At 38.4% G+C, this 17,574-nt stretch overlaps 1 protein-coding gene across 6 annotated transcripts in view; it reads left to right on the plus strand.

Moving 5' to 3' along the window:
- The window catches only part of SNX9 (sorting nexin 9), a 98,748-nt gene that overhangs the window by 53,272 nt on the left and 27,902 nt on the right, over positions 1-17,574 (plus strand). For 4 of the 6 annotated variants that reach the window (XM_073337768.2, XM_073337766.2, XM_073337769.2 and 1 more), the window contains 7 exons: positions 957-1,131; positions 3,801-3,954; positions 8,457-8,541; positions 10,299-10,424; positions 10,826-10,943; positions 13,677-13,807; positions 15,500-15,603. In XM_073337768.2, the coding sequence (XP_073193869.1) occupies positions 957-1,131; positions 3,801-3,954; positions 8,457-8,541; positions 10,299-10,424; positions 10,826-10,943; positions 13,677-13,807; positions 15,500-15,603 (893 nt within the window). The remainder of the gene's footprint in view (positions 1-956; positions 1,132-3,800; positions 3,955-8,456; positions 8,542-10,298; positions 10,425-10,825; positions 10,944-13,676; positions 13,808-15,499; positions 15,604-17,574) is intronic. The other 2 variants (XM_073337767.2, XM_073337770.2) reach the window with 1 other exon arrangement.

Here is a 17,574-nt window from a genome sequence, read left to right on the forward strand (position 1 = left end):
AAAAAGGGGTTGGGTGGGGAGAGAAAAGTGTGTATGAGTGTTTAAATATAAAGTTATGATCATGTGAAAAACTCTGCAGTAGGGGTGGGTGGCCAGGAAGAAGTTGACAGTGTTTTGTAAGATCTTAATGAAATCTTACACCATTTGCTAGGGTAGACTGCTGTAGGTAGTCAGTATTGTAGTGTGATAGAAATTCATTGCTCGGGATTGCCCAGTTGGGATGCTACTGTGTGACAGAAGTGTTGCATTCACTGCTTTGCAGAGTCTATGCAAAATGCAAGAATCTCCGGACTAATTCTGAATTGTCTTGTTTTTCTCTTTGTCAGAAAATAAACATGACTGTCAGGTTGTGTTTTGCCCTTTAAATGTAATATCTCTGGTAGAGTGCTCTTCTTTGCACACAAGTAAACATTTACCTATTTTATTAAAGTACAAATCGCAGAGGAAAATTTGTATTGTTCAGCTTTTAAATATTTGATCATTGGTTTAGTGAAATAAAGGTAGCAAACACCCATACAGGAGTTGATGGAATAAAACTTCACATAAAGATGTCAAGACTTGGATTTTTCTTTGATCTGCACATACTTTCAGGGCAACTGCTGTGGATAAAAGTGCTTTAGAAAATTGTTAGAACCGATAATTTATTGACTTAGCTTTAAGTGATTAAAGCAATACTGTTTTCAGTGATGTCCCAATGTCACTATCAGTAGAAAGTTAATCATAATCCATCCAGATATTTATATGGTCCTCAGACCTGTAGTATATGAGCATTTGAGATTTGCCTTGGTTGGGTTACGAAGTCATTGCCAAGTGCTGAACACAGAAAACTTGTAGTCCTTTTTTTTTAATTTAAGGAATTTTGCTCTCTCCAGTGATGAAGATTTAGGATACATTTCCCCTTGTGTTTCTTCAGCAGCTTTTTAAATTTTTTTTTCTTTTTTATTTATATGTTGTAGGTCAACAGTGCCCATGACCCCTGGTCACACTGGAAATCTGGAAATGTGGACAATGCGAATTCTGGTGATGGCTGGGCAACCAAACCTGAAAGTGCAGCGGGGCAGAAAAATACCACTTCAAACAACTGGGAGGGTGCAGCACAATTTGGGCACCCACAGGCCTATCAAGGCCCAGGTCAGCTAAATGCTCCCATGAATGATTTGTTCAGTCTCTAAATAATCTGGACCAGAATGTTGGTATAAATGAGGATCACCTGTACAGTAGTGTCCCTTTTCTATACCATGAAAAGTTTATAAACATAGCAAACCATTCACATGGTAGGAAAGGGTAGGCACATTACTCAATGATGAGGGAAAGACAATTGCAGAAAATGTTGCAATGACCAAAGTGTTAAATACCGTTTTTTCTGTTTCCACCAGAAAGGTTAGCAGTGATGGGACCACTAACATAACAACAACATAACATAGTAGATGCATGGAGTGAAAAATTTTCACTCCATGCATCTGAAGAAGTGGGGTTTTTTTACCCATGAAAGCTCATGCCCAAATAAATGTTAGTCTTTATAGTGCCACTGGACTCCTCGTTGTTTTTGCGGATACAGACTAACTTGGCTACCTATCTGATACTCACTAACATAATGAACATCAGTGTAAATGAGGTAGGGTCTGAGGCTAAAATAGGAAAAGAACAAGTTAGTTAGGTGTCTTTAAGTTGGCAGAGTCTGATGAAATACATCCTAGAATACTTAAGGAACTGGCTGAAGAGATTTCTGAGTCATTAGTGATTATATTGAGAACTCGTGGAGGGCAGGAGAGATCCCGGAGAACTGGAAAAGGGGAAAATATAGTACCCATCTATAAAATGGGAATAAGGACAACACAGGGAATTATAGACCAGTCATCTTAATTTCGGTACCTGTAAAGATAATGGAGCAAATAAAACAATCCATTTGTAAGCATCTAGAAGAAGAAAAGGTGATAACACATCAACATGGATTTGTCCAGAACAAATCACGTCAAACCAACCTAATATCATTCTTCGACAGGGTAAAAAGCCTTGTGAATGGGGAGAAGCAGTAGATATGACGTATCTTGACCATAGTAAGGGTTTTGGTACTGTCTCACATGACCACCTCATAAGCAAACTGGTAAATGTAGCCTAGAGGAACATTCTCTCAGGTGGGTGCACAACTGGTTGGAAAACTTTACTCCGAGAGTAGTCGTCAATGGTTCACAGTTCAGCTGGAAGGGCATATGGGGGGAGGCGGATCTCCGCAGGGATCTGTCCTGGCTTCAGTTCTATTAAATATCTTCATACATTATTTGGATAATGGCATGGAGAGTACACTTAAAGTTTGTGGACAATACCAAGTTGGGAGGGGTTGCAAGTGCTTTGGAGGATAGGATTAAAATTCAAAATGATCATTCAAAATGATCTGGACAAACTGGAGAAATGGTCTGAAATAAAGATGAAATTCAATAAGGACAAAAGCACAGTACTACACGTAAGAAGGAATAATCACTATCCCATATACAAAATGGGAAATGACTGTCTAGGAAGGAGGACTGGAGAAAAAGATCTGGGGGTTATAGTGGATCACAAACTAAATATGAGGAGTCAATGTAATACTGTTGCAAAAAAAAAAGTGAACATCATTCTGGGATGTATTAGCAGGAGTGTTGTAAGCAAGACCCAAGAAGTCATTCTTCCACTCTACTCAACCCTAAGGTCTCAACTGGAGTACTGTGTCCAGTTGTGGGCACCACAGTTTTGGAATGATGTGGACAAATGGGAGAATCTCTAGAGGAGAGCAGCAAAAACGAGTAAAAGTCTAGAAAGCATGAACTACAAGAAAAGATTGAAAAAATGAGTGTGTGTAGTCTGGAGAAGAGAGGACTGAGGGGGGCATGTGATAAGTCTTCAAGTATGTAAAAAGGTTGTTATAAAGAGAAGGATGATAACTTGTCCTCTTTGCCCACTGAGGATAGGAGGACAAGAAGCAATGAGGCTTCAGTTGCAGCAAGGGAGATTTAGGTTAGATATTAGGAAGAACTTCTTAACTGTATGGTAGTTAAGCACTGGAACAAATTACCAAGGGAGGTTGTGGAATATCTGTAATTGGAGGTTGTTAAGAACAGATTAGACAAACACATGTCAGGTATGGTCTAGAATAGATAATACTTAGTCCTGCCTTAGTGCAGGGGACTAGCTAAGATGATGCATCAAGGTCCTTTCCAGTCCTATGATTCTAATTCTATGGAGAAAAGTGGTGGACTCCTAAAATACTTCCTATAAAATGGCAATGATCTACATCAGTGCACCCTTTCAGAACTGCATGAAAAATTAGCAGGTGAGAGCCATGAGTGTTAAGAACAGAATCTTAGACATGTTGTTCAGCTCACATAGCTGGATCTTTGTGGGCAACATAAAACTTTAAATCTGTGTGTTCCTGTTTCTGCCAAGGCATGGTCAGTAATATAAGCCCTCTATTTTAAAGCATTGCAGCCAGTATTTCAAATAACTTTCTAGTCTTTTTAACACTGGAAGTCTGTGTGAAGAGAGAGATTTATATTTGGGACATATTAACTGGGAAAGTGTCAATTAAGTGCCCAATTAAAGAAAATATTGGTGCATTAAGGCAATCTATTTAATAGATTTGTACTGTTTTATTTGGATGTCTAGGTTTTTGGGGATACATTTTAAATGAGGAGACAAAAAACATTGGGCTGAATTAGTTCTTTGATTTTTCGTTGGAATATTGTGGTGGGGGAGAGCAGTCTTTGGCTCAGCAAAATTAGTAATACCTTTTTTCCTATCTCTTTACCCTTCTCCTGCTCCTTCAGCAGCTGCTGATGACGACGATTGGGATGATGACTGGGATGACCCAAAATCAACGGCACCATCTTACCTTGGCTATAAGGAGAGTGAGTCTTCTGAGGCTGGGGGCCCACAGCGTGGAAATACTCGTGCAGCTGCCATGAAATTACCACTTAACAAGTAATGATCAGCAAACTGGGAAAAACAATGTTTGAGATTAGAAGAAATTAAATATGGGGGCAGAGTTAAAATTGTAAAAGTTTATTTGAATAGGAATTCTCCTCTCCGCCCCCCTGCACATGATTCATTTTGTCCTTCCACTTAAATGTGCAGTGTAAGGGGTTGATGTGGAGATGTCACAAATTCAGCATTATCATTTCACAGCAGGAGCATGTAGAGAAAGATAGAGGCTACCTGACAACACATGACATAGGCATGTGTGTCTGGTGTGTTGTTTGTAGCCAATTAACTCATGAGTTTCCAGGATACTTATTGCCTTTCTAAACTTAAGGCCTAGTCTACCCCTAAAACTTTGGTTGACCTAACTCTGTTGTTCAGGGGTGTGACCCCTAAGGGACATAGATAAGCTGGGTTGACAGAAGAATTCTTCCATCAACTAAGCTACTGCCTCTTGAGGGGATGAATTTACCACAGTGATGGAAATACCCTTTGCATCACTACAGCAAGTGTCTGCACTACAAATGCTACAGTGGTGTAGCTGCAGTGTCACAGCTGTGCTAGTATAGTGCTTGTAATGTAGACCTACCCAAAGTCTTTTAATTTAGTGGCATTTAGTTGTGTATTTAGTGATCTTGGTAGGTGAGGTCTCTTATCCACGGAACAGGATGGACTGTGCCTGGTGCTCCAGAGTGTCGTCTTATTGCACTCCAACTCTGATCTGAAAAGACTACCACCAGGGATAGAGGTAGTACAGTCTTTGCAACTGCTGTGACAACTGCCAACTCAGCAAGGGTTCCAGTTGTGGCGATATTGCAGAACTGGTTCATTAGGAACCAGAGTGAAACTAGAAACTCATTCTTGATGCTGTCTGCTGCATGGCCATCAGTTGTTGCTGATATAGGGGCCAGCTTTAACAACCTAGACCTGAAAGGCCGTATTACCCCATAATCTTCTGAGCCTTGCGATCCCCCTCTATTAGTTTTTTCTGTTTAAGATGTGAAATCAAGTACAATCAATTACACTGTACAACTCCCTGAATTTCTTTTCAAGAGCACAGAATTCCCTTCTCCGCCTTCTTTTGATAGATCTTTTCCCCTCCCCATCCATGCTTAACAGAAACTATTGGGGTTCAGCCCTGCAGCCTTCAATAGAGTGAGCCAGATTTTGTTCCCAGTTATGCCAAATTGGCACTGCTTTAACTCCAGTGGAGTCACTGGAATATATCAGTAATTGGTGCAACTCTGTTAACTCCAGTGGAGATGTGCCAAATTGATACCAGAATAACTGGGAGCAGAATTTAGCCTGGCATCGTGTCATAATTTAATAACCCCTTTCAGCTGTGCCTTTGTGGTTTAAATGTGGGAGGAAAAAGAAAATCTAGTCTAAGTTTGCACAGATCTCAATTTTTTAAACAGTCTTTAAATATCTTAATTTTAAAACTTTTGAAAGATATAAACACATTACAGGTTTTAAAGTCTAAGGATGTGTCAACACTGCAATGTAAACCAAGGGTTAGAAACCCTGTTGGTTCCTGGGCCTAGGGTGACCAGATGTCCCAATTTTTATAGGGACATTCCCGATATTCAGGGCTTTTTCTTATATAGGGACTTATTACCTCCCGCCCCATCCCAATTTTTCACACTTGCTATCTAGTCACCCTAAGGTCAGCATGATTTGTATGTAGACTGAAGGGGGGTTAGGCTTGAGCCTGAGTTCGAACCTTAGGATTTCATTACAGTGTAGACACCCTACATGGTGCTGGGGAAGAGGCAAAAAAGACACTTGTAGAATTGTGGCCACTTAGCTTTCAGTTATCACTCCTGTTAATGTAGAAATGGATGTTGCATTATCCTTTAACCTATTTTCTGTGTCACAAGGGATTTTTTTAACTTATTAATTTAAAACATTTTATTTTGTTCTCAGCATCCTGATGTCATTTCCTTGGGAACAGCGGCAACAACAAAGCTCTTATAACTCTTGTGTAATGCAGAGGCTTGAGTGCGTTGTTGTTGTTTTAATAAAAAAAACTGTCTCCTGATCCTCAAAGAAATACTAAATTTTAAAAATGTAGGAACATATTCAAACTAATTATTACTTAATAACTTTTTAATACCCATTGATGTACATGGGAAAAGACTCTCCAGTCCAAACTTGTGTGGTTCTGCTGCATTGCTCTGCAAGTCAGTACTTAACTAGTCTGAAGCCTGATTGATTTTTTTTTTTTATGTTTCTTTTTAAGCTTTCCAAAGATCTTTCATAATGTAATTAACAAAAAAAAAGGTCCAGGGAAAATGCAAAATGCTTGAATAGTATATATTTTTAAATGTAAATTAATAGTATGTTTTAATGTTCTCATCCCTTTGAAAGGTCTTTTTTTAATACAAAGTTACTCATCATTTCCATATCTCTGTTTGGGTCTACGCTATCATGCGTATTTGAGAGTCATTCACTTTAGCAATGAGCACTGCACATCTGTGATACTCTCCTTTTTTAATTTGGTTTTGAATCTAAATAAGACTAGCTTCCTTTAACTTTTAGGCTAATAACCAAAACTTTATAAGGCAGTTTGACCAAATGGCAGCATCATTCTCTAATAGAAAAAGAATAATTGTCTCTTGCTAGCTCTTGATTTTCTTTACATGTTCATAATAGATAAGTTAGAATAGAGAGTTTTTTACAGTGTTTTTTTAAGTAATGTAAGTGCAGTGTCTCGCTTTCAGACACAGTTCCTTCACTTGTCACTTCATTCTTTTTGGACTGAGATTTGGTCACGTTTATCTTTATTATATTTATCCATTATTCCTTATAGCTATAACCAGAATGGTTATTTAAAGTAAATCAGATTGAGCATAAGACTTCTGCAATCAATGACAAAGGTCCCAATCTGGCAAATACAAAATTAACGTTCCTCATATGAGAAGTCCCATTGGTTTCAGTGAGCCTGCTCATGTGCATAAAGCTATGCACTTGTATAAACATTGGTAGGATTGGGGCCTTTGTCACTGTACTGCAAGAGGGATAGTTTATGTTGAATAACTGTTTTGATTCGTTGGATTTGTACCTTTTTGAAAATACTGAGCTTAAATCTACAACCCTTCATGTGAATAATCCTTGCTCAAGCAAGTAGTTTTACTGACTTTAATGAATGAATACTTGCATGAATGTGTGTTGGAGAATTGGGCCTGTTATTACAGGAAGTCTAATTTTATTTACCTTACCCATTTAAAGTTAGTCCACATTTTAAAACAGGATGAAATCTCACCTAAGATCAAATAGAATATTACCCCCGGAATAATAAATAGGTATAAGTGGATAAGCGTCTATCACTGGTTTTGAGTAGCTGTTACGTAGTTACAGTTGAATGTCAGTGGAATAGAAAACGGATGCAGGATAATGGCCCCTGCTATGTAGCTAGTAGTACAAGCCATGCGTTTTTGGGAAACTGACTAGGTAATACAGACACAATGGCTTTTCAAAGCAGGAGGTACTTTTGGTCCTGTCCTGTGACAGTGTTCTTTTACAATGATAAAAGAAAAGGAGGACTTGGGGCACCTTAGAGACTAACCAATTTATTTGAGCATAAGGATGCATCTGATGAAGTGAGCTGTAGCTCACGAAAGCTTATGCTCAAATAAATTGGTTAGACTCTAAGGTGCCCCAAGTACTCCTTTTCTTTTTGCGGATACAGACTAACACGGCTGCTACTCTGTAACCTTTTACAATGATATTATTTCACTGTTGTATACTACAACTTATTTAAAAATCCAGCATCACCACCAACAAAGCCCCCTATTTTAGGGGCATTGCAAACTAATTTAAATCACACTTCATCCGTGTTGTTGCTCCATGCAAACAGCAGCTGCTTAGCAGCACTTCAAGGGGCTAGCTGTTTTTGGTCCAGTCTTTTCATTGAAAAGACTGAGGAAATTGGACTCCTCTGGTTAGTTTTTGTAATGTAAACTTTGATTTGAGGGCACAATAGCTTCACTTATTAATTCTGGTTAGTGGATAAAACATGAGTGTCACACTTATGTCATGTCCAGAACTACTAGATAAAATTATAACATTGTCGTTCATAGTAAATCGTTATTACTGTTTATCAGATGAAACTGATGTGAATTCAAATCATTTTGGCTGATGAGTGATGATGTAATAGAATGGCAGTTGCTGCTAATTATTCCACTGTCATACTTATTCTGATTGGCTTTGAGTACCAGACCTATTGTGCAGTTCAGCCAATCAGAAACAAGCTTAGTATCCTGTACTTTCATGAATAAAGATGATTACTCAATAGCTGAAGCTTTACTGGGTTTTTTTTCCAGTGAATAATTAGCCATCAGAGCAATCTGTGATTAGCACAGATTTCATTTAGTTTAATTAGGCTATCACCTCTCCTTAGCTCATCAGGAATAATGAGTTTTTAAAAACATGGCAGGAAATTGTGAACCTGTCAAAGAAGGGATTATGAAAAAGAAATTCAGTCACTTTATTTCTTTGATTAGATTCCCTGGATTTGCAAAACCTGGAATGGAACAGTATCTGTTGGCAAAGCAGCTAGTAAAACCCAAAGAGAAAATTCCCATAATTGTAAGTTTTTTTTTTTTCCTCATCTGAATTATTTTTAAGACATGTTGAGGCTAAAAGAGGGACTACTGAGGGACACTAATATAAATAAAAGCTTAGAACCTAATGCCTCGTGTACTGCAGACACTGTTTTTTATGTATATTATTTTATTTGGGGAGACTGTGCAGTTAGGGCATGATCCTGCCAAGGGTTGAGAATCTCCAATGCCACCCACCTGCCTCAACAGGTGGGAAACTTGATGGGGCCATTGGTGATTGGGACAGCCCCAGCTAAATGGGGACAAGAGCACCCACTAATAGGATGCAGAGGTTGTCCCTTCCCCTCCAGAGTATCTAGCCATTCATTGGCCATCTGAAGGGAGGAAGGGTGCTGATTGGTTCCTCGCCCTCCACTTTCATTAATTTAAACCCTAGCCTGGGCCATGTGGAGCCTCTTCTTACTCTGTTCCTGCAGCCCATCCTTTGACCCCTTACTGATAGCTTTGGAGATGTGTTTTGAGGATGCTGCAGGTCTGACTGATCACCTGTTCTGGGATCAGGAAGGAATTTTTTCTCCCCGAAGAGACCAAAATGGTATATGCCTTGGGAGTTTTTCGCCTTCCTCACAGCATTGTGGAGGGACAACTAGGTTAATTAGGAATAGGATTTGTTAATTCGTGGTAGTACTTGGTAGGCATGTTAGTTTACTGCAGTTTACACCTAGTTTCCAGGGCAGTTAAAAGGTTAAATAAAAGGAACAGTTCCCAGAATTAAGACATGGGATTTTGCTGATGGGCCTTGTACAGATGGGATGGGGGAGACATTATGGGCTGAGGTCCTCCCCCCCCTTTTAATATCCTCTGTCCCCATGCCGATGTGAGGGGTGGTGGTAGGACTCTGAGTGAGCTGAGTGCTGGGGGTAGGCTGAGGAGAGTCTACCCTGGTGAGAATGAGGGTATTTCTTCACTACCTGCTGGATCGGTGGGCGGGGATCGATTTATTGCATCTAGTCTAGATGCAATAAATTGATCCCCAAGCGCTCTCCCGTCGACTCCTGTACTCCAGCGCCGCAAGAAACACAGGCAGTGTCGACGGGGGAGCGGCAGCAGTCGACTCACCGCGGTGAAGATACCATGGTAAGTCGATCTAAGTATGTCGACTTCAGCTACATTATTCACGTAACTTAGATCGGTCTCCTCCCCCCCCCCCCCCCCGTAATGCTGCTTACAATGTATTCTGCTTGGTTGTGCAATATGTAAATGGGTCTAACATATAGGTAACATAAAGCCCAGTCTGCAAACCCTCACTCGTGCAACTATTGCCATCAGATACAGTGGGAATACTTACATAATGGTTTAGAAGATCAAAAGACCTGCAAATTACTCAGTGGAGAGAGTTGGGAGTTTCTGGTGAAAAGTCATCAAGGGCAACATCTTCCAGTTGTAGCCTTTGTTCATTATCAGCTATTCTAATGCAGGTACATTGTTTGCTACAAGAAAAACACCTTATGCTATTCAAAATTTTAAACAATATTTCTAAAAGACATTTCAGTTACATTATGTACCTCTGATTAGATTTATAAATGAGAGGTAGTGGACTCTGCAAGAGTCTAAGGGCCATGCTTCGAATAGCCCTGAATGCCTCCTGCAAGCTGCTGAGCACCCTCAAATATCAGTATAGTCCCTGGATGCTTAGAATGTCCAACACACGTTTTAATTGTTTTCTTGTTAAGGATGGTCTGTTTACATTTATAAAATTAATATTTTTGAAACTATTTGCAGGTTGGAGATTATGGTCCTATGTGGGTTTATCCTACCTCTACGTTTGACTGTGTGGTGGCAGATCCCAAAAAAGGTTCCAAAATGTATGGCTTGAAGAGCTACATTGAATATCAGCTAACATGTACTGTAAGTGTGTGTGTGACACCGGACTTCCATTCTGTGTGTAAAGTTGGGAAGATGGGGAGTGTGGGGAGATGGGGAACTATGACAGTAAATAATAGCAGATAGTTTAAGGCAAAGTTACTTTTTCCCAATTGGTAACTGTGCTATGGGTTTTAGCCCACGAAAGCTTATGCCCAAATAAATTTGTTAGTCTCTAAGGTGCCACAAGGACTCCTCATTATTTTTGCTGATACAGACTAATATGGCGACCCCTCTGAAACCTGTATTTAAAAAGTAACTATTTTGAGACTTTGTGCTAAAGCTTTACTTGAGCTAGTTAATCACATTAACCATTTGTTGTGACTTTACTTCAGTTTTTTAAAAGATCCATCAAAAGTCAGAATTTTCTTTTGCCTGTTCCACAGAACACTAATCGATCTGTCAACCACAGATATAAACACTTTGATTGGTTATATGAGCGTCTTCTGGTTAAATTTGGATTTGCCATTCCAATCCCGTCTCTTCCTGACAAGCAAGTCACAGGTAAATATTCCAGCTGTGAACTCAAAGAAAAAAATCTCACCTGATAGTGACCTTCTCCTTATTTATCAATGGTTTTGAAAAGTGTTCAGAATAATTCTTCTTTTGGTGATGGTGGCTTGATGATAGTCTAACTCATGGCATATGTCAAGATCTGTTCAAAACTCAGATTTGATCCTTTTGCCACTGGCTGGACAACTAAGCACTACGGAGGAGTGTGCTCAGTCTTGGTAGTGGAGAAGGTGTCATCGTTCTGAAACAACCCCGTGGACAGTTTTGGGAGTGCCATGATTCAGAGAGACCATTATCATGACACGGGCCTTTCAGTTGGAAAGAGAAAAATAATAAAAGTGAAAATTGGTGCGGGGGAGAGGCAGGACCCTCAGACAGAGGGTATGCTGTTGCTTTTCTGTTCATAAGTAAAATGTTACATATGGGGTTTTTAATAGTTTAATTTCACACTTGCCAAAAAAGGTCACATGAAAAGTGTTTTCTATTTATTTAACCCTCTGCCCTGATTAGTGCTACTAAACAATAACGGCTTGACACGAACCCTTTTGAAATCAATGGGAGCCTTGATTTCAATGGATATTGGATTGGACCCTCAGTGATCTCAGCAGCTCAGTCATCATAGTCATGTGTAATCTCAGAATCTGTGCCTTTTGGTAGAATTCTGTGGCACATTAACCAGGAATGTATTTGTTAACAAGTGCAGTGATTTGTGCATTTAGTGGAAAGTGGAGACCTGTGCTGGAAGAAAACATGTAATTTCTGTTTATATTTAATTAATGCTGCTGCTTCCTCTTTTTTCTGGTGAGACTTTCACACACACACGCAGGCATGCAGCCAACCATGTGGCTCTCTGTACCTCTGAAAATGCAATAGCCTCTCAGTGTGTGAAGAAAGTTGAGCATTGATGCAAATGCTGGGATAAATGCCGAGGAAATTGAAAAGTGAGGAAGTGATTTTGTTTTTGCTTAGCTAGCCTTATGCTTAGAATTGCACCAGTATTTTTATTTAAACACGTGCACATGAACTAAAAAGAACCCAGAAGACCTGATGTGTGTCTAGCTTTCATTGTAATCGGATCATAAAAGACTCAAAAGAGAATCTGGCATCTCAGTTAACCTTTTGTCTTTGGTATTCTGTGAGCAAGGGTGATTTTCTCGATTTGTGCCAAGAAAAGGGTATTTATTTCCTTTAGAAATTAGCTTAAATAAAACTTTCTTTTAAAATGGTAAATATCTTTCAGCATGCTCAGGAGGCTTCTTTCAGAGGACGGCTGGACAGAAAAAAAGCTATTCTAGACACTAGTCTTTGGAAAGCCTGCTACTGTGCCAGCTAACTATTACTTTTGTTTAGACAAGAACTAGAACAGGAATTCTGTTTTTGCTGGTTGCTATGGATTATGGATATGATTTGCAAAGGTTCCAAATAGGTTACCATTCGTGTCTCCGTACACTGACTCAGACGCTACTGCAGCTTTAGTGCAGCTGGATGATAAAGCAAGTTATAGTTATGGAATATGTTGTCTCATCTTTCAGTCTTAAATTATTCTGTTAATTGACTAGATGCCATTAAGTGTGGATGTAGTTTCCTATTGTTTTCAATAGCTCTGTGCATGTCTATCATGCTCCGCTCTGTGTTTGTATCTCACCACTTGAGTTTTCTGTGGGGGTTTTAAGCTGCTGCCATGCACCTATGTCAAGTTTATGTATATATTTTTTTAAAAGTGTACTCCTTCAAGGACTGTTATCTACATTGCTATGTGGATCAGAGCGGTTAGTATGCTGTAACAATGCCTTAACCTTTTCAAATGTATACTATTGTGTACTATGTTGGACTCATCAAATGAATGAGGTTTGTTTTTTCCAATTTTAACTATAAAATGATATTGTCTTTTTAATTTTAACAAAACAAAGGTAATTATCAATACACAATGGCAGAAATTACTCTCTAGAAATAGCGTTTCATCAATTACCTACTTTTAAAATGTAATAGTTTCAATGATATGTGCTAAATATCTCTGTAGTTACAAAGAGCTGGCACTTCATAAATGCCAAACTTTGCTATTCTTTGAGCTTCATCTTTTCTAGTTTGTGGGGGAAAACATCTTGGTATGTTGGTGGATACAATATTTATACATTTTGAAGAAGTGAAAAGGTATTTATATGGTGGTGTTGGTGGGTGTTGTCTTTTGTGCATCTGCCTTCCATGTATGAACTTGATGGATGTTGGACCTTTCAAAAGCATTATAAACATGACATATTACCATATTTAACAAATAAATGCTACTCTATCTTGTTTCTACACTTTCTTCAGAAATTCATATCTGTTTCTGTTATCTTCTTGACTGAAGAACTGAATAGATTGCATTAATCAAAGGCCTGCAATTTGAGCACGCCTGTCAATTCTGTGTCTTGGGTCAACTAATTAGCTATGTTCTCTGGAAAACATACAAATGACGTGCCATTATCCTTTTCTGTTTCAAAATCAGACAAAACAAGAGAACTCTCTAAAATGTGTCTTGGCCATTATTTAAAAATAACAATCCTACTCACCAACAGCTGATGCCTATTACTCTACAGTTCTAATTCTCCAAGCTACAGAAATTACATAAAGGTAGCTGTTTCACAATCCACCAAATTTAGGTGAAAAGAGCCTGTTTTTATTTTAAAGATATGTGTGGATGCTGCTAAAGCAGAAATGTAGTAGTTATTATTCAGTATATTGCAGGGCGCTTTGAAGAAGAATTTATCAAAATGCGCATGGAGAGGCTGCAGGGTTGGATGACCAGGATGTGTCGTCATCCGGTTGTTTCAGAAAGCGAAGTTTTTCAGCAGTTCCTCAATTTCCGGGATGAGAAGGTAGGAAAAAATTCAGCCTTGTTACAGTCAGAAAAGAGAGATGAAAGAAAGGGATTTGGACTGATGAGCTCACTTTGTACAGGAGAGTGATGTTAAATTTTGTAGCCTACAGATAGATAATGAATGTTTTGATTTCTGTCTGCCCCCCAGTGGGCAATAGACAAGCTGTAAATTGCCATGTGTTTGGTAGACTTGGTTCATTGCTTAGAAGAGGAATAGGTTTGCCTAAGGAAATATTATTGCCATCTGTCCTAATAGATAGGTATTCTAAGGTAGATTTTTTTCAGAATTAGCAGAATAACCATTTCTAATTCTCCCTCCCCCTTCACTCCTCTCACACATTGTATCTCCAGTTAGTGATATTTCTGGAAGAGAAAAATAGAATGAGTAAAACTCTAATAGTAGCAGTTATCTAAAAATGGGTGAAAAAAAGACAACCCAAGGGAATTTTTGCTTTCTTTAACAAAATAAACTAATGTGCCCTTCCAAAGATTTCTGTGACTATTGGACTTGATCAGATCTGACTCTGCTGAACTCCATTATTGTTGGTTGACTCATCAGTCAGTGCGGTCCTAGTGATCTGTACTGTTCTGCTGCCAGAAACCATTCATTTTGCAGCAGAGCTTAAAGGTATATGGTTGTACTACTGCATTAAAAAAGATAGAAAAAGGGGTTGACCCTGATGGTAACAAGATCAGGCAAATCTGTGGCATGATGATAGAATCATAGAAATGTAAGGCTAGAACGGAGCTTCAGAGGTCATCTAGTCCAGCCCCCTGCACTGAGGTTGGACCAAATATACATAGAACATAAGCTTGCTTCTTCAGTTTCCTTGTTCCTTCTCATTTTGTTTCTTTTTCTCTTGAGGGTAGCCCATTTGCTAAGCTCCAGAACTAGTACCAATCTGGTTATATGTTGACTGCTAGGCCTACATAACTGGCACCCTTTTTTAAAGAAGAATTTTTTTTTAATTTAAAGTATTCATGAGCAATAAAGGCAAAATGGAGTGCATGTGTAGAGTGTACATGTATCCAGAAACTGTTCTGTTAGCTAAGATAGGGTCATGCAGTTGTCCTTCTAGCTTGTCAGCAGTTTCTGTTGCTAAAACCTGTGTGGCTGGCTATTGGCATTCTTATGACTAGTGACATGAAATACAGAGAACTGATGCTGCAACATATCTAGGATTTAAAAAAATAATTCCAACTAAGCATTTTACAGTGGCAGTTGTCAAATCTCTGTCTCCTGCTGCTGCTTTTATTTAAACAAATATGACCAGCTGGGAAAATTATAGTAAAAAAATTAAGTTACTCGGTCCTTTAACCAATTGGATGATGACAATCCAAAGATATCACACATTGCTGTGTGTGTGTATAAGTGGAGTATAATTTTTAAAATGTAAGAATTTAGATATGTGCATAATTTTTCTTTTGTAATTCGGTTATTTGAAAAGTAGTTTGTGTTGTGTATATACTTATGTATTGCACAATGTATAATTCACATTTTCAACTTAGTGCTATGATATAGAAAATTAAATGCATTTTTTAAAAAAATTGCAATTCTGTCCCTATAGAAGAATTGGCAAAACTCCCATTGAAGTTGCATTCATTGCTTAGGATATATGTTACTCTACTATGGGTAAACAGTGATGATCACACTGCACAGTATGCATTGTCCCATTGTTCTTTTTCCAAGGAATGGAAAACTGGGAAGAGGAAGGCAGAAAAAGATGAGATTGTGGGAGTAATGATCTTTTCAACTATGGAACCAGAAGCTCCTGACTTGGACATGATAGAAATGTAAGGTGGCACTCCCTTCTCTTGCACTGATACTACATGTCAGCAGTCATATTACAAAATGTTATCTCCTGATGGAAAACTACAGAACTATCCATATAACACAAATTTAAGCTTGCATGAGTACACATACTGGTGGCATCAAAGGGCTTCTGGCAGTAGGTCACTGAGGTGAAACTGAAAAATGGTAGCTTTCTTATAAAGTGATCTTAATTTAAGATTTGGTGGAGACCTTTCCAAATGTGTTAGAACTCTGACACGATAAAAGGATATTGCACAGAGATCTGCACATGCAGGATCGAAGACCAGATTGAAGGCAGATCCTAAAAGGACTTTTTTGCAACTAACTTGAATCGGAGTTGATGAGCACTGGCAGGATATTGGTGCAGAAGCCTGCCAGCATGGCAGTTAAATGGTCTGTTTTGTTCTTTATTGTGGCAGTTCTGAATCATTCCAAAGCAACTAAATGTATCCAAAAAAATTTAATGTGAGGTAGACAGTCCTGTCAAACAAGACACACAATCCTGTGCATAAAATGAAAAAGATAATGTTTAATTCATTCAGCAACGCATTCTGATGGGAGGGACCAGCAGAAATCTATTACAAATGAGGGAAGAGTGACTTAAATTATCAGACTTTTAAAAACTTTTTAAAAAAGTTATATAAAAAATTGGGCAAATTCTATAGAAGTGTAAAGGAATGTGCGCGCGCACACACAGACTTCTCTTAGCTAACCTTAGGGCGATAAATTGGATTTGCTTTGCAGTTCCTGTCTTTAATTCCCATAATCTTGTTTTAGAAAGACAAATGAGGAGATATGTATGATTTGCTTCCCATCTCCCCACCCCCCCATCTACTGTAGAACATGGGTGTTTACATGGATTTCCATAATGTCTGTACATCTGTGAAAACATTAAATGTTTGTGGATGAGCTGATGTGACGAAATGAAAAGTGTTTATAATAGCAATATCATACTGTACCTACACTTAGAAATATATGAGGCCTATGCTGAGTATTTTGTGGGTAAAGCAACGTCATTGTGGTACATAGCTATTACTCCATCTATATTCAAGGAAACGGTCTTGCCCTAGCACAGAAATGAACTTCTAGGTCTCTTCCATTTCAAAATCAGTTGTTAATCCTCACCCTTAATTATGTGCTTAAATACTATGGTATCAATGTGGTACAAAAACCCTTGGTACTAAATAGATTTCGTGTGTGCATGAGAGAATGATGTGATGATAAAGCTCCAGGAGAATTGGTTTCTAAAAATATTATCAAGAGGCATAACATTTCTCATCTGTCAGGAAAGAGAAATGATGAGGTTGTAAGGTGTTAGGGCCTCTAAGTTAGGAAGCTTATTATTTGTTTTTGTTTGAAGTGCAAGTCTCAATCTATGTACATGCCATTCATAATATATCTTTTAATAATGGGAATAAAAAATAGTAGGTTTGTATGCCTTAATTCATAATATTTCTGTGAATTATCTCCTTTAATAGAAGAAAGCAGGTGGTTATAGGGCAACTTCAAAAATACTTAACAAAAAATGTATTTATTCTGGGGCTTACCACTCTGATTTTTCATTAGCCATTCTTTTCTCAACCATTCTGCCCTATTAATCTCTCTCAACAGACACCGTGGTAGAAAATCTGCCAATCAACAAGGCATCTATTTTAAACTAATTCAATCTAAAGTACTCGTAAACCAACTTAATTGTCCACATAAGGGGCTTGCACTTATAACTTAAACCTATACTTACTTATTTGTAAATTAAATCAGTACAACTTTTGTGTTTAGACAAGACTTAAGTCTTCTGAACATTTATTTCCTGGAAGGGAGTCAGATCACACACTCATGGCATATGGGTTAAATCTCACTTTATAGTTATCCTAATTTCAACATTTTTTTCAGTAGAGTCCATAGGGATGTAAATATATACCCTTCTCTATTGGTTTAGTCTCCTGTCCAAGGAA

The sequence above is a fragment of the Lepidochelys kempii genome, chromosome 3, assembly GCF_965140285.1.
Source record: "Lepidochelys kempii isolate rLepKem1 chromosome 3, rLepKem1.hap1, whole genome shotgun sequence".
Taxonomy (NCBI): Eukaryota; Metazoa; Chordata; order Testudines; family Cheloniidae; genus Lepidochelys; species Lepidochelys kempii.